The 23,252-nt window shown below is 39.6% G+C and overlaps 2 protein-coding genes across 2 annotated transcripts in view; one reads left to right on the forward strand and one right to left on the reverse strand.

The window, feature by feature from the left end:
* The window catches only part of LOC119727498 (inverted formin-2-like), a 67,405-nt gene extending 59,088 nt beyond the window's left edge, over nt 1–8,317 (reverse strand). Inside the window, exons 1-2 of the mRNA XM_038199385.1 lie at nt 7,677–8,317; nt 1,981–2,587 (exon numbers count right to left, since the gene is read on the reverse strand). Coding sequence (XP_038055313.1) covers nt 1,981–2,497 — 517 coding nt within the window. The 5' untranslated portion in view covers nt 2,498–2,587; nt 7,677–8,317. The remainder of the gene's footprint in view (nt 1–1,980; nt 2,588–7,676) is intronic.
* Nucleotides 8,318–12,979: 4,662 nt separating this feature from the next.
* LOC119727859 (progressive ankylosis protein homolog B-like) lies at nt 12,980–19,544 on the forward strand. The gene is made up of 12 exons (XM_038199933.1): nt 12,980–13,098; nt 13,806–14,019; nt 14,360–14,478; nt 14,595–14,678; nt 15,280–15,447; nt 15,817–15,951; nt 16,554–16,646; nt 17,047–17,133; nt 17,311–17,440; nt 18,480–18,603; nt 19,012–19,114; nt 19,530–19,544. Exons 1-12 carry the CDS (start codon nt 13,015–13,017, stop codon nt 19,542–19,544), a joined length of 1,356 nt encoding a protein of 451 aa, XP_038055861.1. The 5' UTR covers nt 12,980–13,014.
* The last annotated feature ends 3,708 nt before the right edge of the window (nt 19,545–23,252 follow it).

The raw sequence follows: 23,252 nt of genomic DNA on the forward strand, positions 1-23,252 counted from the left end.
TTACTGCTAGCCTTGTACGGCCTGAGGGGTAAACCTCAGTAGTTGCGCTCAGGCCGCAATTTGAGGATTTATGAATGATGGTTAGGTGTAAAGTTTGGCTTCTTTTGAGGTTTCCTGCGTATTGGGCTCCTTACTATTGATGCTTATCTTGCCAGTAACCTCAAATCGCTGAGAAGACACACACGGCCCAATAATGACCGATTATGATCGTGAAAAACGGTAAAATAGCCTTGATAGGTGACCTGCAAATGACATCCAGTAACGTATCTGGACACCACAGTAACTCGTGTTTAACCTGTGCCATAACAAAGGCATTATTAAGGGAACAGTTTATTCTTCTGTTGTTAGGTGACCCATATGCAAACCACTAGAGTTCTCTTCAATTACACGAACTTCATTGACACTGTGGGCGCCAGTTGAAAGACTGTCTTCTGCGGCCATATTGAAAGCGTTCATACCACCCTCCATAACCGCACATATCTCGCTTTATACGCGGCAGTAGAGTGGAAATGATCCGAAGGTACAAAATGAATATAACTGACTCGTTCTCTACGCTCCAATGATGTCAGAATTGATTTTCTTTCTTGGGGCAATAATTATGACACATGTGATTCGTGCAATGATTTTCTTCGCAAAGAATGTTAATGTTCCACTTAAATCCAACAAACGTGGAATGAAAGTGCTCTAATAGGCAACTGAATTCTGCATGGCTTTGTGGATTTTTTCCTCACCAAGGTGCACTTAGCAGTTGCAGCTGGTCATGTTTTATGTATGTCGAACAAGTTTTCTTTTGTTGGATCAATAATTCATCGTCCTTCGTGGCCGGGATTTTTGAAAAGATTACAACCAATTACAATGTGGGTTTTGTCCATCCTTTTGAAGGACAGGCCAAGGAAAGGGATGACCCACGCAGACAAAAAAAATCAAAGAATATGTAAATGTTTGGTACGTGCAGCCAGTTTTTATTTTCTGAATATTTTCATGGTTCGAAAGAGTTGCTACTCCAAACTTGCTGGATGAGAAACAAAGATGGCCACTCTTACGATGTTTTAAGCTGTGTCCTGGATGAGGAATTAAGCCCTAAAAATCACACAAAGTAACAATGTGAAGTGAAAATGGCAGACCCACAGGCACATTAAGACGTAGATGATAGGGAGTAAATGAAGCAACAAGCAAAACCTACGGAAGAGGAACATCATCTTGACGACTAGCAAAGAAGCTTATTGAATAAGGAGATGGCGTATTGGTTGGGATGTATTAACTCTTAAGCCCTAGTCTAACTGCGTGACAAACTAGGCGCCTAAAACTTGAAAAGGCCTCTCAGTGTTTGGGATTACGCGGCACGGCTCAAGCTTTATGTGGTTTTGGATCTTGCATCGGTTTAGCACTGCACAGTTGCCTTTCCTAAAACGAAGACCATGGTCTTCTTTCTTATTCAGCCTAGTTAGATGGAAAGAAAAGGACAGAAACTCCCCTTTTCGTCAATTAAAAGCATTGTCCTATTGCCAAGTGAATTTATTCCAAGAGAAATGATGGACTACCGGCAAGGGGTCCTCACAGGGGGTCAATATAGCTATATCCCTGTGGATTTGGAGCATGGACCAAGCATCTTAAAATATGAAACATATCACTGACTTTCTCACTATGTCTGGCAGTAAAAGAGACTTTTTGAGCAGCCAATATTTTTTCTCTTTCAGAAATTCAAGTTGTTTTACTTTTTTATCAATTGCTGGAGTCGAGGCGAAATTTATTGTTTAAGCAATACGGGAGACTACGGGGTTGCTAAAGAGTGCAACTGCACTAACGCACGGGTTAAAGTTGAAGATCCAGATATGATCGCAAAGGGTTAGCTAGGTTAACCCATAGATACACACAAACCAAAGGTTGTCAATCATTGTATGTTAGCACGGGACCAACGTGTGTGTGAATGCGCCACACGGTCCCCGTGATGTAACGGGTCTCGTGTGGGCTACAACTTACCTGTTGCAAGCTTGCGTGTAAATTCCGGATCGTCGATGATGTAGTCCAAGCCAGCTTGACTGTTCATCACGGCTTTCAAGCAGGCCACCACTTCCACCTGAGCATAAGCGTGGGCAATACTCGAAGTGGCCGGCTGGCTGAGTCTTGCCAATGCACCGAACAGTATTTCCAATCCCCGGTTAAGTTCCAGAAAGTCCAGCATCCATCGCGAATCACACTGCGCCAGTTTTCTTTTGAGCCATGTAAAACTTTGCACGAAGGGTGCAATGTGCAAGAGGCGCACGTAGTGTTCCGGTCCATCGCTCTCCAATGGGGGTGCCACTCCTATTGTTCCCTTGGGCTGGTTGCTTCTGGTAACACCGTCGTGAGATCTACGGCGTGACTGTTGCAGGAGCCGGGTCCATCTTCTGTGGACACTGCCGCTGCTTCGGCGTGAGTCAGGATTCTCAATCGGTCCTCCCAAGTCCGTCCGCTGCTTACGAGATAAATCTGGGGAAGTTGGCATGGATTCACACATGACGATCCACTGATATGTTTTGTTTTGTAGCTATAGCAACGGTCCATCGCTCAGTCACTTTGTATCCAACCATGTCGTCATATGCATGTGCTGTTAAAACAAAACCAGAAACCATTTTTTTAAAGAAAAGTATCTTGTAAAATGTACGATCCTTTAACACTACAACGGACAAGGCGATTAGATAAACAAACTTTGCCAATATTCGTGTCCCTTACATCTCACAACTCCCCAAAGTGTATTTACCAACTCTTTTGGCTCCGTGAACAAGAAACTTCCGCAGAGGGAACAACCGTAAATTGAAGTGTTGGAACTACCCACTCCAAGTCTTAAGTGTGTTTGAAAACTGGTTTAGCTTTGATGAAGACCTACAGGAATGCATCTTCTCCTTGGGAAATTCACTTCTTGAGTGTGTGGTTTTAAGTGAAGACTAATAAAGAACTATCCGAGTTGGGACATATACCCACAACGTAGGCATGGGGGACCTATCTACTAAGACGATAGTTGTCACTGGTGTAGTTTTTTTCTTTTATTTTTAGGCATTTGTTAACATAGAAATGAACGCAGCATTCGTGAAACTCGAAAGAAAATACTCTTGTATCAGTGTTTTTCATGCAATACATGAAAAACTGATACAAGTAGTGGGTTAACATCATTCTTTCTCAACTCTTATTAATTTTGGGAGAGAATAACTATCGGACATACTGGAGTGTTTCTACCCTTTTGAATAAACATGTAAGGAGTTGTTTGCTTTGGTAAAAAAAAAATTTAAACTTTAAAAAGGGAAATTGCATAACTTCGTCATGATTTTCCCCATCATAGATGATTGCTAATCCTAACCTTTTGCATATACACTTTAAATCCGATTTGATGCTGCTTTTAATCTTTGGTGCAGGCACAGCAAGTGTCGATTTGTAACAAAAGCCGGGGTCAAAGGGAAGGTCAATCTGGATAATAGACAAATCCCTTTGAAGAATAATAACATTTGCCGATTTGTAAGGAAGGAAAACAAAATTACTGCTTTACAATTCTTTGACCTGAAGTGACATGCAACTCAAGCAGCCTGCCCCTTTCCACACAAAACGCAACCATGAAGCCATACTGAAAATGTTTACAAAATAGAAATGGATATATACCTCTACCTTGAATACCAAAAGTGAGTTCAGGTCCAATTACCTTGATATTCAATATTTGAATCTTTAGAGTGTGAGTCGCCTTTCAGATATGCCCTTGCCATTATTTTGTACAGGACAGAAAACAATATCGATTTCGTGGACGGTGACTTAAAAACTTATGCAGCCTGAAAATGGTTGCATCCCTAGAATTTCTCCTCATAGTGATATCTACTTTTTATAATCAAAGAAAACAGAAACACTTCCTCGGTACGCTCTACGAATTGAAACATTTGAGGCAAGCAACCTATCTCATGTGAGCCTGGAGTTTCTTGCCAGTTTATTGCTCAAAGCTGCCTTGACTTGTATGATTTTCAAGCTCACTTACACCAACGTGTAGCACCTTTTCTTTTTGGTTTTTGTTGAAATTTATATTGCAATTTCATGTCAACACAGGTTTCCACAATCTACTTTGTATTTGTATACATTTGCAATTCAACAAGGGCGAGGGACCAATGACCAAGGATCTTCAAGGCACCCGAGCTCATTAATTTACAGCCTTTATATTAGGAAATAGTCGATACAGCTAGAATGTGTCTATTGTATTGTCGATTGTGATTGATACTACTTGAGTATGCCTAAAAGCCGATTAATCGATACGGCTATAAAATACCAATGTTTGCCTGTGCTTTGTTGAGGGAGAAAGAAATCAATGATTTTGCTGGAGAAGAATGTGAGTGTGTGGGTACCCAGTGCCACTTATAAAGTGGAGAATCAAGGCATGAGTCCGGTGGGTAAAGCTGTGATAAAAGCAGGTGTTTTGGTGTGTGCCTTTGTCGAATGAGGGCGCTGTATCCAGAATGCACAATAGTTCGTCGGCAAAATTGCCTGGGGGCTGTGCCTTGGGACACACGCAGGTGTCCGATAACAACATTATCGGCTAACATATTAATAGAGCAACGCGGCAAATTAGGCCAACTGATTGGCGATATCTATGTGGTTATGGCTGTAGTGCGTTGGTGCAGCTTATCAAAGAAGAACACAAAATATCCCCGATTTAGACATAAGTGTATCAAACGGCATCAACTGAAACCTTTGTTCGCAAAACCTAATTAGAACATAACTAGAAACAACAAATGATGATAACCAACATACATGTACACACCTCTTTTAATATCAACCTCAAACGTTTAGGCCTAGCTATGCCTACATAATATTCAGTAAAGTATAAGAGTATCTCAAAATGCACCTGCGCTAACTAAAAACAATTGACGTTCTGAACGACACTCTATCGTCTGTATAAATACACTATGGTTGTTCATGATCTTACCAATTCATGCCATCGTAACCAATCCTTTTAAACGTACTCCGCTAAGCAGGTTAAAATCGCTCGCTTCGTCTGATCCAACTAACCCGAATACTAAATCATCAGGTCCTATCCAAAGTGTTGATGACATTTGATAGAGTGACAAATTACTAAAATACTTCATACGATATTGACACGTATAATGTGTATCCCTCAACTGCCATTTCGCAACAAATTATAAATTCCTATCTGGTTTCGCATTGTTTGCCATCAGTTTAATTATAGATTTATTAAATATCCTTGACAGGATCCACGCACCAATTTATACAAGTTTATCTCGATTACCCCAGCGATTTAGTACAGTCAACTTCTTAAACACCTGGACTCTATTTTGCTAAAATACACATACATCGGCCGAGTTGTTATTAATTATTAAAGGTGTTTATTAATGGTATTTTTGGCGCTTTTGCGCATGCCCATTTTAGTGTTTTGTTTTACAGGTCACGTGCAATATGGCATTAACCTGCAATGTTCACGTCTCAGAAGATACCTGGAATTGAAGCTCACATACTAATGTGACCATTATTAAACTTCCAAAAATCTACAATTCATTTAAAAGATTTCCAAACTATGAATTGTTTGGGCCGAAACCTATACACATGTGCTGTTCCAAACAAGCAATAAACTCGTCATATCTCCATCTCGCATGCAATACAAGGCTCAGCCGTAGAATGTTCGTGTCCCACATATTAAGGTCATGCTTACTTGTGTTGACATAATATGCTTCCGCATGGATTGTTTCATTATTGGTGTGGTTTGACCGAGGTTGATTAAAAGGCAACCAATATTTCTAATGAAACAGTCAGACTCCAAATTATGCTGGCGATAATCATCCTGTTATTCATCGTGTATAACATTTTTCAGTCAACATTTTGGCAGTAACATACAGTTTGTGTACTACACAGTTTCAAAAACTTTATTTAAATAAAAGATCACGAGGGCGCTTCACTGCTTTCACGGATCACGAGAGGGAGCTGCAATGAGTACAAATCACAATGTATCATTGATCAACAACAGATTAGATCTCTAGATTTAATGTAATGGTCACGTAGACCTCATGTTTTTATCTGTAAGGGGAACAGCACGTGCAAAAAGCAACACGTCCTACAATAATAGGAGAACATACTCAGGTTAAAGATCAAACATGGGATTGCAGAGTTTGGAAAAGGTATAGAATTAGACAATGGAACTTTCGACTTTGAAAATCATGGTTAGGCCTACATGTTGGTTTTAAGTTGTTTGCTTATACAAGAGGAGAGAGGCACTAATTATGTCCCAGTCAAGATCATCCTGTGGGCGGGGGAATGGCTAGGTTTACAACCATAAACATCAAGTACATAGGCATATATTGTGTTATGAGTCCCTTTAAAGTATGCATTACTTATGGCGATACATTTCTATTGAGCAAAGTGAAGCTTATTATCTTCTGCTATCTATTCCCCATTGTTGATGCCGCCGTTGTGACGGGGATGTATGGTTGCATTGTGGGAAAACAAACGTGCCTTTAACGGGGCTAACCATGTCAGTTTAAGCGAACAACTCGTTGCTATGGTACCTCATGATTATCCCATCATTGTCTTGACATGGGAACCAACTTTACTACCAAGGTAGTTACAATTTCATCTCATGTGGTCTGATGTCATTTGACGTGATGGATCCGGTTTATGTCAAACCCTGACAGGTTAACTTCAGAGTTCCTTTAATAATGATGACGACGTCTGGAAAATTGTGATGGTACATCCATTCATTTCAAAGTGCTATGTGAAGTGACAAGTCAACCATCATTTTTATTAACAGAGAGTCATTTGCCATAACAAACACTATATATAGGTCTTATATGCACATTAGAAAGTCCTTTACGAGTCATTAAAATTTGGGATAAATATATGCTGGTACTGATACGGTTATGGTGCTCCTCCAAATTAATGTATTCTGTGTAAGGAAGCCGAAGCAACCCACCCTACTCGATCATCACTTTTCACAATCTCCTTTGAATTAAAAAATATGGAGAGGGAAATGGGGAAAGATTGATGCAGAACGGTGTGGAACTGTGTGGAACCAAATGAAACGTGGTGAAAGAAAGAACCACTGAAACAGAACTGCAGATTTGATCAAGAGCATAATGTAGCGGGTTTAGTGGGTGACAAAAAGCCGGATATATAATCAAAGTGGTTTGACTGAATCAATGTTTGCTTTACTAATTATTATTTTTTCTAAAGGATTCTTGCTCTGTTCTTCACAACCGAATCTTTTCAAAACCTCGATAAACATTCAGAAACAGTTTGAGAGTAATTTTTTTCTATCGTGTTCATGGGACGTATAGCTAGAAAATATTGAGGAGAGATAAAAAAAAAAACCTTCAAAACCATTGTATTTCTTATACCTGGAAAGCCACAATGTCAAGGACCTGTTTTTTTTCCTATTCAGACGAGACACTTGGATTTCGGAAGAGGAAAGTGTGTTGTATCCACAGCATTACACATTAACTTCCAATTGTGTTATTTCGAGGGAAAAAAATGTACTTGAATATCCAATTATAAACAGTACATCTAGTATGTAATAATTGATCAGTGAAGTCAATCAAAAGAATTCATTTGCAGAAATGAAAGAAAGCTGAACGAATGACAATAACATTTCTCGACTTATTACCTCCGTTGTTAGTCCAGTGTTGAAGACTTATGAATACAATTAGTAATGCACTCACCTGCAGCTGGCTTCCGAGGAAATAGACCACGTAATAGACTATCTCAGTTGCAGTATTCCAAAATGTTCTTGGCTATTTTGTGGCCAGCAATGTCTTCATCACAGTAAGTTCGTCAAAAGTCCACATCCTGGAAAACCACCAAACGAGAAAATGCTGCTGAAGAAAACCAGGTTTTGGTCAAGTACACGGGCATATTGACCTAAAAATGAACAAGAGAGGCTATAAGAGACAGAATGCTGCGTCTTTGAACCGCTGGTTACAAAACATTCACACTTACAAAAGGTGTGCGTCATAATTATTAGTATGTTTGCACAACGGTGTTGAATAGTGGCACCATGCAACCCACGAGAATGATTTTGAGGAGTGTTCGAATCTCCGACTGTGGGCAAAGGCAAGAGATCAGAGGTTAATTCGGCATTACAATGATAACAATGCGGCTGGGTTCGGTGTTTTGATAGCGGGATACGTTTGTAGCAGCCTCGATGTGGGAGGGGTTGCAGGTGCCGGGGCGGACCGACCCAGAGGACGGGCAGTGGGCAGTTTTTCCCCGGCCCAGGTAGCCAACGAATCACGGTGAGATTGTCGACCTGGGAAAACAGCCTCGGGCTGGTAGGCTAGGACCTTTGACCATCCATGGCTCCCGAGCAAATATAGCTTGGATTTGAGCCTTTTTGCCAATGCGGAAGTTTGATATTTTGTCTTTTCCTCTTGGGAATTGGTTCAAAGAGAGAAGTGTAAATACGAGGTCTTGTGTTTGGCAAAGGGGAACCTTTGAAAACTTCAGCTAGTGGCACGGGCCTTTTGCCAACGAGACGAAAAGCGAAAACCAGGGAAACGAAAGTGTTCTGAAAGTATGAATGCAGCTTAAATCTTTGAAAAAAGACGTGAAAATCGTACTGAAAATTTACAAATGGGTCACCCAAATACTTATCTCCCTTCCCAAACGTAACAGGAGTACATGTCTAAGGTTGTTTTCGCTTAATTGTGTGCTCTGAGAAGCGACCACTGCGTTACATCCTCACAAAGATTGTCATGACGTTCCCGATTTATCCTAGCATTTATTTTTCGCACTGACCAACGGAGACACGTGACCCCACCCGTGTCAAATGAAAGAGGTCACTGTGTTGCCACCTCTGAGGGTAAGATGAACTTCAAAATGAAACACCAAGGTCCGACATACTTCCACATATCCGAGCAACAATCAACCGTCGGTGATAACCCCAACATCCCATTTGTTACTATGCAAGAGAATCCCACTTGCAAGTGCGTTTATCTGAAATGACCTTCGCAGAAAGATAACCCAATTATTAAAACCCACTCCACGGGTGCAATTCCATTCTTTAGCCATATTTGCACAAGTTATCTTGTGAGGCACCAAATTGGTTTGCTCTGTTTTATTTGGTATATAATTCAAATTGGTAAAGATGTCAAAATATTCCGGTCGGTAGCAGTTAGCTGTGTGGCCAAAGTTTGATAAATCGTTTTGAGAATGGTTTGGTAAACAAAACTGCAGATATGGATACAGACTTGATATTGCAGGCAAACAGAAGAAAAGTCCAAACAAAAAGTACTGTCCAAATGTACTTGACCTGAATCAAATGGACGAAATAGTGCTATTATGCTTACGGCCGTATTGTTCATTATTCAAGAAGTGCAAGTAATCTTGCTCTGCAAGAGACTCGCTGTTGCTTTCTTGTTTCATAAAAATTGTAGTTAGGCATATTTATTTGCCTAAATCGCCACCACAGAGCCAATTAAGGACACCCCCCCCCCAAAAAAAATCCAACAATGATATCACCAACCAGTTAACCAAAAATGCAACCATCAACAAGCTCGTATAGGCTACAACGGAAAGCAACTAATCAGCCAGTTGACCAGCCATTCAGCCAGTCATGCACTAATCAATAACATTACTGCCACCATCATTCACATTATGGTAAGTTAATCAGACAGTTATAATACTTTTACCTTCCAGTATGATTAAACACAAAATGCACACAACTTTAACCCACTTGGTCCTTTCAGCGTCAACACTGAAAGTGCGAACCCCATGGTTGACAGATGATTTCTATTTCAATTATGCGATTTCCAAGATTTTTTTCGATTCCCATTTCGGGCTCTTACAAAGAACCCCACAAAACATTTGCGTAGAAAAAAATTACAATTAAAAATGTCCGCTCATTCACAGAAAAGGCACAACTAAAAATCTAGGTTACAGGGATCGGTTCTGTCTTCTGTGTAACATTTTTCGACGTAAAAAAATCAACCACTCAGTCAGCCATAAATCATACACAGAGAATACAATAATCATAAAGAATTGAATTTTCCCCATATTTTTGCCCGCCATACGCGCCAAGCCTCATTGAGCAAGGGCAATCTTTGATGAATGCTGCGCACTTTTGCCAGATGAATTGGCAGATTTTTTTCAGTAAAGGCTGTCGTGTGCCTTCGGCGGGGTTGGAGAGGCTTTGCACGCGAACTGCGAGCAGTGGCGCCAAGCCCAACGTCTCTACGGGTTTCCAGTATTGTTGTGTACTGAGTAGTGTTACCCTGGAAAGTAACGAGCGACATAAAGACCTGTACAGGGAGCGAGTCGGCAAAAACTATTGAAAGTACGGGTCAAACAGGTATTAAATCATTTGAACCACAGACAATAACTGTGATGAATGGGAAACAGACATGACGTGATAAGATTGGAATTCGGTTGAGATCAAAAAGCCTCCATGAGTCCTATACACTTTGGACTTCCATGTTCTTTTCACGGATAGAGGGCGCACTCCACTGAACATGGATGGAATTGTGCAATTTCACCTCTCTGAGATTAAACGGTCCGGACTAGATTTAATTAAAAGAAAATAGGGAACATAGAAAAATAGTGAAAGGGGGAAAAGACTTTTCTTGAGTTTGATCAGTGACTTTGAGTGATCGTGAAGCATAAACAGTTTTCAGTCTCTCGATTTTGCCTCCTTGTAAGTCCTCATTCCCAACTCGGGACGGGAACCTTGGCCTCGGGTTCGCCCTCCCACGAAGGAAAACGATCAATTAATAACACAAAATGAGCGACAAAACGATTCCCGTTTTGCGAAAATGCTTTCCGTTTTCATATTTTTCCAATGCACGTTTTATAGCGGGGCGCGTTCACGCATAGTCTTCATAAGCAAAAACATGTACATGTTTATTCAAGGCCGCCTTTGCAAAACAAAGTAACGGTCGCATTTATAGCGCCCTCTCGCGGTGTTCGATGAAAAAAGCGCCAGCACACGTTCCGAAAAAAAGGATTTTTCCATTATATGACGGATGTGGACCAATTTACTTCAACCCATTATACTCGATGAAATAAACCATGATGATATACCATGATGACGATGTCACAAGTCCTCATTGTTCTGGCATGCGAGGATAAATATTAATCTAATAATCATCATCTGTAGTAATGGCACGGATTGACCATTGACATTAAATACAACCTTGTTGAAAGCGCCCTCTAGCTCTACCAAAATTCAAATCCAGTCTTTGACCAATACATAGTGAAAAAAAATTATCTGTAAATGAATATTCCGTGTGTCAAAAACAAAATCTTTGCACGGGCCCATCTTAATGACTTCTTCCCACCACGGTGGCGACTCATCTGTAAAAAAAATCGTCACCGACACCACGAAGTAACACTCCACGTGTTAAAGATATAGTCCATCGTTTGTAATTTGTGCATTTTGTTCGTTTGAAGCAACAAAAGTGTTCAAAATCTAATGAAGGATACTGAACAACTAACCTGATGAAGTTTCAGCTCAGCTTCAGCTGTATATTCCGAGAAAAACAGCATTCTAGGATCTCAATTTCAAATCAAAAGTTGCTGAATCATGTTTTAAATTGTTCATGCCATGTTTTTAATGGGGAGCGCCAATAAAATCATAAAATCATTCACACTATATTAACTAATGCACCCTTGTCACGGCTATTTCTTCTTTAGGGGGAGACCGTTCGCATGTACATCACAATCCTTCTTTTTGCTAATGGCATTTTTTTTTTTACGGAATTTATTTTTGGGGGGGGGGGCTAGACAAAATTTGGGGGAGGGGGGCTACAGCCCCCCCCCCCTAGCCCCCCCGTAGAACCGCGCCTGCATCGGTTTTTTCTCTTATTTCTTGTTGTTTTAATGCACAAACTGGTCAAAAACAGCAAATTTAATGACATCAATACATCAAGTGTCCACAACGAGAAACCCAACTAAAACTACTCTGCAGTTTTGACGCAAAGTGCTGTTTTAGAAGGCGTTCAGCTTCAGATGCCGTTTTCTACGATTGCTAGTTTTTACTGGTATGTACATGAGTGTTACTTCGTGGTGTTGGTGACGAAATATATATATATTAGGTTTCCTATATAAGCGGTTAAAAAAATCTACGAGTCATTCTTATTCGTTAAAGAACCCGCAGTGTTTATATAGTGTTTGACAAAAATAGATTGCGACTTTGCTTTCTCATACTACTCATAAATTTCCATAATTAGATCATCCAACTATGTTTCACCCAACGCAAATTGGGCACTTCCTCTCCAACATAATCTTATGTTTTTGAAGCCACTTTCACAATTATAATCTCCGTTTTATTATACATTGTATTTAATAAAATTAAGTTTTAACGTAATCAATTCCTGCCAGCCCTGCCACGGCTAACTTCGAATTTAAAACCTCATCCCATGAAAAAGACATATATACAAGAGATATAAGAGAATATGAGCAGATTGAGCTTAATTAAAACTTCAAAGAAAAAGCCTAAATACGTGGTAGGTATATAGGACGTCTAAGAAGCTCAGTTGTGTGAAATATGGGCATCCTTGAAGCACTGTAAGAATAGACCATTATCATGTTGCAGCCATTCGATTTTTTCCCATTCAGATCAATGTAACCAAAACGAGGCTGGAAGGACAAATAGTCTGGTTCCTTTTTGCACAAAAACATAATCATTCAGTACTGTTATTGGATATGAACATGACTAAAATGGTGGAAGCATGATCAAGGTCTATACCCTCCCTTTGAAGGTTGCCCGATGAGGTCACAGTGAGGAACAGGCTTATAGCAGCTGACAGGAAACTGCTGTCATATCTTGTATATTGTTTGATCTCTTCTAGCACCAGTGTACGTGAACATGAACAAATTGTGCGTCAAATGTTGATACTAGACCGCGCTGTGTGTATGCGTAGAACGCTCGTCGTATATTTATTTAGGAAGTTCGGGGCGAATTGGTCCAATGCAAATTTATGACTGGTGTTTGTGCATCCGCTATCCATAATCAGTGGTGCAGATCAAAGGTGTAGGTCATCAGTAGTGTTGGTCATCTGCGCCATGGCGTCCATTACTTACACACAAATCGTCAAGTTTATGCTACCGCTGGCGTTCACCAAGTTAGTCGTCATATTCGGCAACCAGGTACGTAGCCAAACAAATGAATGCAGCATGGTTGATAATTGGTAAGAAGGCGTAATAATGCATTGACAATTTTTAAAAATATTATAATTTGGGGCCGGATTGAAGTTGGGCAAGGCCCGGGCCGTGGACCGGGGCGGGGGGTTACAAGCAACACGCAAGCATTAAAGCGACACTGCGTCCTGAAACAAGCCCAATTGGGCTACAAAACGCGCTTTGAACGAAACGATGTTAAAAGTAGGATATAAACATCCACACAACCATCCTTTAAAACAAGGCGTTTTTGTCGTATTATTGTGTTAAACGTGCGAGAATTTCTGGCTGTTCATGCTAGTTATGATTCCAGCTGTAAAGTGTTTTCGCCTTCTGTGGACGTGTAAGAAACCACATTCGTGTATTGGTGGTGTTGTAATTTATGTGACACACGCAACGTGTATCGTACATTGACTGAAAACGACAAGAAAAACAAATGCGTACTCCGTCGTGTCCGATGTAAACAACCGGTTTTTTCCGTCTTTTCCCGGGAACGGTAAGACATTAGGTTGGTTTCCTTTCAACCAGATGTTTGAAATAGGATAAGAAAACATTCCAAAACATGAAAATATCGGGGATTTCAGGACGCAGTGCCCCTTTAATACTGCTTACGTGAGTGACAGAAATGGATACTTTTATTGACATAAAAATGGAATCCAGTATTTCCTTATCCTCAGGCACTAATTAGAGGGCTTACCCCTGCGGAGAATGCTGCAGCGGCTCTGGCCAGTTTTGGTATAGCTTTCTTCATCTGTCAGTTCATGGTCGGTATCGTCTTTGAGTTTACCAATGTTAGTATGGTCTTAGTGCGTAGCAGGCGGGATGCTCTACTGGCACTGGTCTGCATGCTTGTCGTCGGCCTGTTGATCGTTACTACGGCACTGCTAATTGGTAAGAACTACAACTGATTTTTGAAAGTGTTTACCCGTATCAGTTACTAAGCTTCACCGTCCCCGTCCTTGAACTCCATTACATGATCAGTTTGAAGTTGATTCTCTCTTTACAAAACGTTATCAAATCCAGAATTTGATGACACAATATTGTGGTGTTAAAAAAATCGCTTCTACAATGTTTCATTTTGCTAACAATCAAGGAGTAAAAAATACATTGTTGACTATTATTATACCCAAAATACTTATAATGTCGTTGGAAAACACTTCAGTTGGAAATGCCTGATGTTTTTTTCTCACTTTGCACTACTTGATTTTTCTCTGCTTTTCTTCGTCACTAGGTTTGACGTCATTGGGTACCTTTCTCACAGACACTGTCTACAGCTTATCGGAAGATGTTGCAGTTGGTGTGAACAAATGTATGCTCTACTTAGCAATGTGGCCGCTTATTGAGGGATTTGTAAGTTTGTTTCTATAGTTTGCTTGTCATTTTTATAAGTTGCACTTAATTATAATAAATTGCACTACTTTGATATATTTATATATATATATATATATAATTTATTTGATGCACAGAACTGGCTGGTTTTTGGCCTACTTCTTTCCCACAAGCACAGTGTGTTGGTTGCGACAGCCCAGGTTCTGGATATTGCAGTTCGGGTAAGGGCACAAAACAATATTCAGAAATTTTACCCTTTTGGGGGGGGGGGGTTGGATTTAGTCGGGGGTTTAACCCGTGTATTTTTTTTCAATTTTTGCAATAGAATGAAGGAACGCATAAGTGGTGAAATATTTAGGTTGTTTGACGTGCGCAATAGAGATTTGCTATTCATAAGATGGAATTTGCGTCGGGTTTTGCCCTTCACCGACGTATACACACTGTTTATTAAGTGTGTTACCTATATAGATTTTATTAGAGTCATCATCTGCTCAGTTATAACAGTCACAAATGTACGGTATTTGTCTACAGGTACGGTACAAAATAAAACAGCTATGCACAACAGTGCATTATTACTAACCGTCACCTGACAGTCGAGGTCACAAACTAACGATAATCCAGTTGAATGGTATATGAAGCGTTATCGCGCAAACAAACCAAAGTTCGTGACGGGCCTACAAGTAAGTATAAATAAATAAGTAAGTAAAAACGGGCCTACACTAGACTAATAAATTGAGATGCAACATGCTAGCAGAATATAAATGAATTATATATTTTATATATAGATTATGATGTAGTTTTTTTCTCTGTGTCTCCCAACAGGTGGTTTTCATATTTGTGCTTCCTCTGACTGGTTTACCAAAGACTAGACCATTTCTCGTTCCAATTCTATCCATGTACATCGGGATGTTTATCAGAGTCTGTTTGGCTTTGATAGGTTATTTTAAATACCTGCATGGAAAACTGAGGAAAGACACATCTTTAAAAGAGGTGGGTCTGTTGACAAGAGTAACGACAATAATTGAGGTCAATTTGATAATTTGTTTATTTTTTAAGAGCTTCTTTCTTCCCAAATAGCAAACAACGTGTGTTGGAAAGTCAAATACCAAGCTTTGGTTTATGGAGTTATCATGTATAAAAAAACAAATGAAAGATGTAGATTTTTAAAAGCTTTATCTTAGTTGCAACTGTCGTTTGAGGGTGTCATTCGCTTCCTGGAGCCCATCAATCAGCTGTTAGCTAATCATTTATTAAGAATATATAGTATTCTTAATTGCTTGCCAAAATCATCAGGCCAAAATTGTTGAGTTCACACTGACTCACAAGGAATCCATACAACGGCAATAATTTATCTTGCAGCGTCTGACAGCCAGACAGGTGTTTTCCTTCTGGTCTCCCTTGGCAGTTGTCAACATATGCCAGAACATTAGCTTCCCACTGACCAACCTGCTAGTTGCTCGGGATCTGGCTTCAGCCCCGGATGAAGCAGCAAAGGTGGGACAGGATTTAAAACTTTGAAAAGAAGCTACCGCAGAGTGATGATTATCAGTTACCAACTTATTTTTTGCTGGTTGGAAAGGACCAGCTCCAATTCTCTTTGTACCTGACGCACTGACTCACTTGTACCTTGGCCCGCCCCCCATAATTTGCCTCATATGGCTACCTATCGACCCAGGACCACATAATTATTGGGCTTTCTGGTTAATGGAAGGATGCTTCTCCCACTGTTTTTTTTTAGAAGAGTAGGACCCTGTCCATGGTTTGGCTACTTCATGATTGATTCGTGCTTAATAGCTTCGATCGCAACCTACGTAATGGCGGTTAGTTTTCAGGCTTACTAAAGCCTTGAAACGCTTACAATTAGTAATCTATCAGCTGAGCGAAATATATTATTGTGTGTTCATAGATGACCTCCATACACGTGTCTCATTTATGCGGTGTATTTTTTTTTATCTTACTCTTTTGTTTGCAGGAATAAATACAATCTATGCTCCTTCTCTGTGATAACTTACCTGAATTGTAATGATCTTTGATTGAAGCTGGTCGGTGGTTCGCATCGTTTGGCTAATTGCTCACATCATTGTTTTGTATCGCAGGCTGTTGCTACCCTATCCATCTGCTATACGACCTTCATGATGACCTACCACTGGCTCATCGACGCAAGATATCTCTTTCCGCTCTACCTAAATGTAACAACCATAAAAATATGATTGATTATGCCTTAATACAAGGAAAATAATGTTCACATTAACGAGGCAATTAACAAACGTCATTATTGATTATCATAGTGTTGCTTATATAAAAATGTTCCTGGCAAAGAATGAAATAATCTTTCAGCTTTCAACTTCAGTTCCGCTGATTAAACTTGGCATTTCCTTGCTTGTTGTGACTTTTTCATTTGCATGTCTGATTATTGTTTCTGCTTACAGAAGCTTCGAAACTGTCAAACTGGCCAGAAACCCACGCTATTTCAATGACAAACAGATCTTTTTAGGAATATGTACGCCTACCTAACCAACAATGTGTGGTCTCACTGCGGTAAAGGTCAATTTCAACTGAAAGTAAATTGTACAATTTGTTAATCTACAGCCAAGCAGAAAACCCACTGAAGAGGACGAGAATATCGTCAGACACATTACGCGTTTCAACATTGGATACTTTCTGATTTCAATGATAGTGAGTACAAAATGCTGGAAATAATTATTATCCACTTTGTCTCAACTGTGATAAGTTTCTGTGAAATACAAACTCAACTCGGACACTCTATTAATCTGTAATAATAAAGGAAATATTCTCTTTTGTTTTTTTTTTCATTTTCCTCCAACCACTTTCTTCCGGGACCTTGTTCCACAGATTTGTGTGATTCTCTTTTGGATACCGGGAGTTATTACCAATGTACTGATGGCATTATTAGGACTGAAAAGGGACATAGCTGAAATGTGCATCGTTCCACTCAGAATCCTGACTGCACTTCCAATTACAGGTGTGAATTTACATGTCTTGAAAACTTAATTTACAGAGAATTAAAAACAGAAGGAGTAATGACTTACGCATATGGGGAATCATTTAATTTGAAATTGTTAACCACTGTTTAATGGTCTTTCATTTAGCCAGCACTACTGATCTTGCATGCTTAATTAAAGCCCGAGTCCATCATTTGCAGCTATCCAAAAAGTAACTGGCGTAATTATTGTTGAAAAACATACTTGGTTGAAAGATAGTAAGGGGACTAAACTCCCTGTGAAATTATTATTTCTAGCAAGCTGTCTTTTTGAAGAAATCAACGAAAGAAGGCCTTTTTTCCAACGGTGTGTCTTAAGAAGCACCGTTGGAAATTTCTGTTAGTAGTTCGTTTTTTTATTCGGCGAAGCGCGCGCAAGTGTTGGCACGATGCACACGCGCGCGCAGTTGCTATAATTCGTCGGATCTGTGCGCGACATCGCGTAGCTGCAATCGGCTAGTGAGAACGTGTCTCGGACGCTGAATTCAGGCCCAATTCAAAACATGATTCAGCAACTTTTGATTTGAAATCGACATCCTAGAATGTTGTTTTTCTCGAAATATACAGCTGAAGCTGAGCTAAAACTTGTTCAGCACCCTGCTTTGGATTTTGAGCACTTTTCTTGCTTCAAACGAACAAAATGCACAAATTACAAATGATGGACTATACCTTTAAGTTTACAAAGCTTCAATGTGGTTTATGGCAAATTATGAGAGCTAACTGAAACCTTTAATGGAGGGGGAAAAAGCATTTGCTTGATAGTGGTAACATAACAAAACTCTTTTCAAGTTTAGGTCAACTTTAACTGACATTATTTTTTCAAGTTAAAGTCAACTTTAACTGACAAAAGAAATTATAAGCACACACGAATTTAAGCCAAGTTTATTGAGAGAACGGTACATATTATTTAATCAATACTTTGATTTAATACGAAATACTGCAGATATCTGTGTAAATTTAATTTGGTGACATTCATCATGATGAAAGGTCATTGTTTCATATTTGTTATTTTTTTATTTAGTGTCGATCAGAACACACTTTACATCCTGGTTGATGTGTCTCAGGAGAGTTGAAGTCACCTACCCTAGTGCAGTAGCACGACTTGTGTTTGCAGTAGCTACAGTCTTCCTGCTACCTCTTTTGGGGTAGGTTGATATTTCAAGAAGACCAAGCAAAGACTCCTTAAGAATGTCGTGTGTCTTTACTCTTGGAATTTTTGCTGGACCTGAAGTGCCGGTATATTGACCCCTGACTGACCGAGTCAATGACTGGTCGACCGACAGAGCGAGTGAATGAGTTACTCAGTGCAAATATCGTCCTTATCTGGGACTTACGGGTCAAGCTAGACTAGGCCTGCCTACATACAGTCTTGTTTTGCTTAATTCCAATTAAAAGTTACATAAATTTCATCAAAATAGTTGACCTGTTTCTGTCCACGAGTCATTCCCTGTATATAGTATCTGCATTCGGATTGATGAGACAAATTAATGACATTTTGGAGTAGTTTGCAAAGTTTTCTTTGATTTAACAATGTGTGTGTTCTTTTGTTTCAGTATGCATGGTGCTTCAATGGGCGCCTTATCTCTGGTCATCTGCTTCGCAATCGAGATGGTGGCAGTGGTGATTGCAGCTGCTTTCGTCAAGCATTGCAAAAAGGTGAGACACTTTGCGTCATATCTGGTGTTTATTCAGCTCCTTAGCAATCTTGAAACTTTTTTTTTTAGACACGAGTAAATCCAAATTCGCATTTTTAGATTTAATTTATGCATATTAAAATAGGTTTATTATTTTCCGATGTTTTTGCATATTTTAACAGTGGCAAAGGTCAGACGAGACGCCTGATTCTCCTACATCCAGTCTCCATTCTTCTATGGATCAATTTAATAGCAATTACAGCTATGCAGTCGTATCAAACAAAGAGACAGCTGTATAGCTGTGGCTTAATTGTACGATTCGTCAGACATTCGGCAGGTGTTTGATATCTAATTTTCTAATCCAAAACGATAATAGGATATCCGCACAAATATCGATGCTTTTGTCTTTCTTTGCATTCGCTTTGTATTCTATTCAGCGCAAGACTCCGTAATACAACTGAGTTGTACCCTACAGTATTAAGAAAAAACAAGGGACATCTATTCCCAGTGTGACATGCTTCCCTCGGCAAATGTCATATATTGATTGGATGTAAAGGATCTTTCAGTTAAGCAAACTTAGTTGCTACACGTACACGAACCTGGTTTTTGTTAGTCCCCACAGACTGTTTTGATGTGTATTTATGTGAGGCAAGTTATGTGCACGATTGGTCATCATTATGAAAATTGCACAATTCCTATCAAATAATGGTGATTTGGATGTGATAATCTTATTTAATGGTATTTAATGTTGAATATCTGTATTAAATATTTGTATGTATATATTATTTAAAGTAAACCACTATTTCGAAAAAAAAAATAGAAAAAACGAGCCTCGATTTCTTAAAAAACGAAAAAGAAAAAGAAAGAGCCTTTATATTGTAGGCCTATATTTAATTTTGTTTTTCAATTTAGAAACGTCTAAAGACTCACTGTAAACTTGTTATCGCATTGAAACATTTACCGTACATTTTATGGTGCAAAGCTGCAGATTTTTATATCTACCTAAACTCTAAGCAGTTTGTTTTTCAAGAAAAACATGCACGTTTTTATTTTGGAATAAAAAAAATAAACCGTGTTCGAGCAGCGTTCAACTGATATCAACAGCGCCACCACGCTTCGCGTACTCTTCCGTAGATGGTTGAGGGATTTACACAGCGCCGCCAATCTTCAAGAGCAGGCTCGACGCGAGTCTGCGTCACTTCATAGGACATACGTGATTAATTTACTAACTCGTTTGATGATTAATTGACAGGCTAGGCTAGCCTGCTATTTCGGAGGAATCACTCAAAAGCAAGCATGGGCTGAGAACATTCTCCACGTCATTTTGCACCCTCTCAACGAAGCTAAGAAAAGTTATTTGAGGCAAGTATAGGCTACTGTTTTTCAGGTAAACATGCGGTTGTTCGAGCCTATCTGCTGGTGTTCACCGGGAGTTCAATGAACTGTTTCGATAACAGCGCAAAAGAAAGAAACTGCTTTTGTCAGTGTAGACCTCTGGTTCCAACTTACACAGACGACCAAAATAAAGAGGAAAACTGAAACCCCTCGACAAATCCAAAGAAAGTATTCAAACCAATCTTATCCAAGTGAGGAATTAAACTTAAAAAAAAAGTGAAACAAATAAATAATCGACAGGTAATTTTTGTATCCTTATTCGATTTGCGGTTAGGCAGGATAAATACATATTTTTTTGTCATGCGGTTATGGAACAAGTAATTGTGTCTTTATACGCTGGATGTTGAAACCACTGCAAATTGAAAAGTTTGTGATTGAAAGTTTGAGAAACACGACCCTCTGACCTTAAGGGTTTTTTTCTTGTCCGGAAACATGAATGGCTTATACAAGATGTCAACACGTTAGCAATGAGAGTCGGGTGTCCATTGCCTCGTTCCCCGCGGGTGGGAAGCGCGAATGGGGGCGGCAAACAACACTAACAACATCCTGGATAGAGGGCGGAGAGGAGGTATAAAAAGATATTTTGTAAGGATATAGACTTCCGCTCAAAACATCAGCAACATGGGCGGTCATCATACTCTTATCGGGAGGAAATTTAAAGCCCTCCGCGCCTGAGCTAACTCGCGCGGGCACATGACAATATTTGCTTGTCCTTTCGCGCCTGTGTTTCTTCCGTCTTATTTGAAGAGTTTTATTTCTCGATGTTTGAGGGTGGAGGAATCAATGTAAACATGCTCCCTCCGACTTCCAAAGGGATTACTGAATGAGAAGACAAACAACAAAGTTGAAAAGTTAAGCATTTGGGAATCGTTCAGTGACGTTCATCCCTCGATGAACAAATCTTAAATCAATAAGATATAAACTCAAACGTGATGCACATTGGTGTTATTTTAACTTTTCGGTTGACAACTTCTCAGTGTTGTATTTCAATGTATTGTAGTGCAATAGTTGTGATAGTAATGTTATAGTGATGGCAATTGTTCAACTTTACTGAGGTCGCTCCACACTTATTGGCCAGTAGGCCTATAAGAGTGACGTCATGCATCTTATCAACCAATCATTACAGGGGGCAGATGCTCCTCTCTATCTGTTGCATTTGTTAAACAAATTAATTTTATCACGGCCGAAAGTCGCCTCATAACTGTAATGTTTTACGACAAGGAAGTGATTAATGAAATATATATTGTTTACCTGTCCGTGGCTCGACGGAACATTCGATAAGGTCAAAATCGATACTTATCGACGACTGACTCTTATATCGACAGTCTTCGAAAGTATCAAACAAAACGTCAGATTGACGTCACAGAACTAATTTTAACAGCGAATCGAAACGTGCGTAGACTTTCTCCGGACATCGACAAGGAAACATTGCAGGGTCACTGCATTTTATTTCCCATGAGACGCGATACACACGTACAATGTGCAATATTTCACCTTGACAAGGAACAAGGATTCATCCGCGCAAATTGGGTGGCCCGTAAACACTCATTAGGTTCAGTGGTTGATTAAAATACGCACCTGGTGCCCACCTTTATCCATCATCGTGCTTGACGTTTTAACCTTGGTACGATGGACTCTTTCTTGAAATGGGCGTCTTGACATCTTCCGCATGGAGGATATCCTATGGTACAAAGAAACAGAAATGTTTCCCATTACTTTTTACACGATAGTTTGAACTCTTTAACAGTTATGCTACGATAATATAGAATGGTGATTTACGATTAAAATATTTTTCAAATTTTCTGGGGTAAAAATGCTCAAACACACAAAACACAAACAACCCCACTCAAAAAAAAAATCCTGACATGCAGATTCCATTCATTTTCTTTTTGTCTGTATTAGGGACTTGATTGGAAAACACGCAATGTGGGGTTGCAGGCTATAACGGAGTATACATACAATATTGGCGTTGGAGATAATGACTTTGTCACACGTCAACCTACCTCTGCTTGCCGTAAGCGAACAATTGATGTTAACTTAAGTAGAAACTTTAACTTCTACACTTACGTAAAGCGCATTTCAAGGTTTGGCTAGGAATTTGTTCAAGCGGATCCATAAAACCTGACTTTTTTTTAAACTATACGATTTCGAGCTACAAATAGTGGAATAGATACTAAAATTCGGTTTGTGGAAAACGCCCCGTGAATCTTATATATGAAGAGGTATATTGACAGCGTTTGATACACCCAGTCCGTTCCCAGCAGAAAGCTGAGAATTCCGTACTTATAGATTGAAGATGAATTTCTGCACGCAATAGAAGGTATAATCACAGGTGCAGACTTCCGCAGAGACATGGAGCCCGCATCACAGGACGATTCGTCTTCATTGTTCAAATTTGATGAGCTGAGATGGATTAGGAAGGCTGTCTCGATTGGCGTCAGCATTATATTGGTGTATGCAGAGTGTAATCCTGGACTCTTGCTTGATCACGAGGAGATGTCGATACACTTCACTCCATCGTTCTTTATCTCCTACAATCTTATGCATCGCCCTAAAGGCAACATTTTTAAAGTGTTCCTTCAAACTCAGTAATTCTATGCTGGTATACGGGTAAAGATCGCGATGGCAATTTAAAGAAAGATCTCAACGGATTATAGTATCAAGTCTTTTTGTATAAAATAAATACATGTTTCAATCCATCAATTTCATGGAAATGTATAAGAAAGATTAAAGATGTATCGATATACTGCAATTACATAGAAACT

The sequence above is a fragment of the Patiria miniata genome, unplaced genomic scaffold, assembly GCF_015706575.1.
Source record: "Patiria miniata isolate m_02_andy unplaced genomic scaffold, ASM1570657v1 HiC_scaffold_20, whole genome shotgun sequence".
In the NCBI taxonomy this organism is placed as follows: domain Eukaryota; kingdom Metazoa; phylum Echinodermata; class Asteroidea; order Valvatida; family Asterinidae; genus Patiria; species Patiria miniata.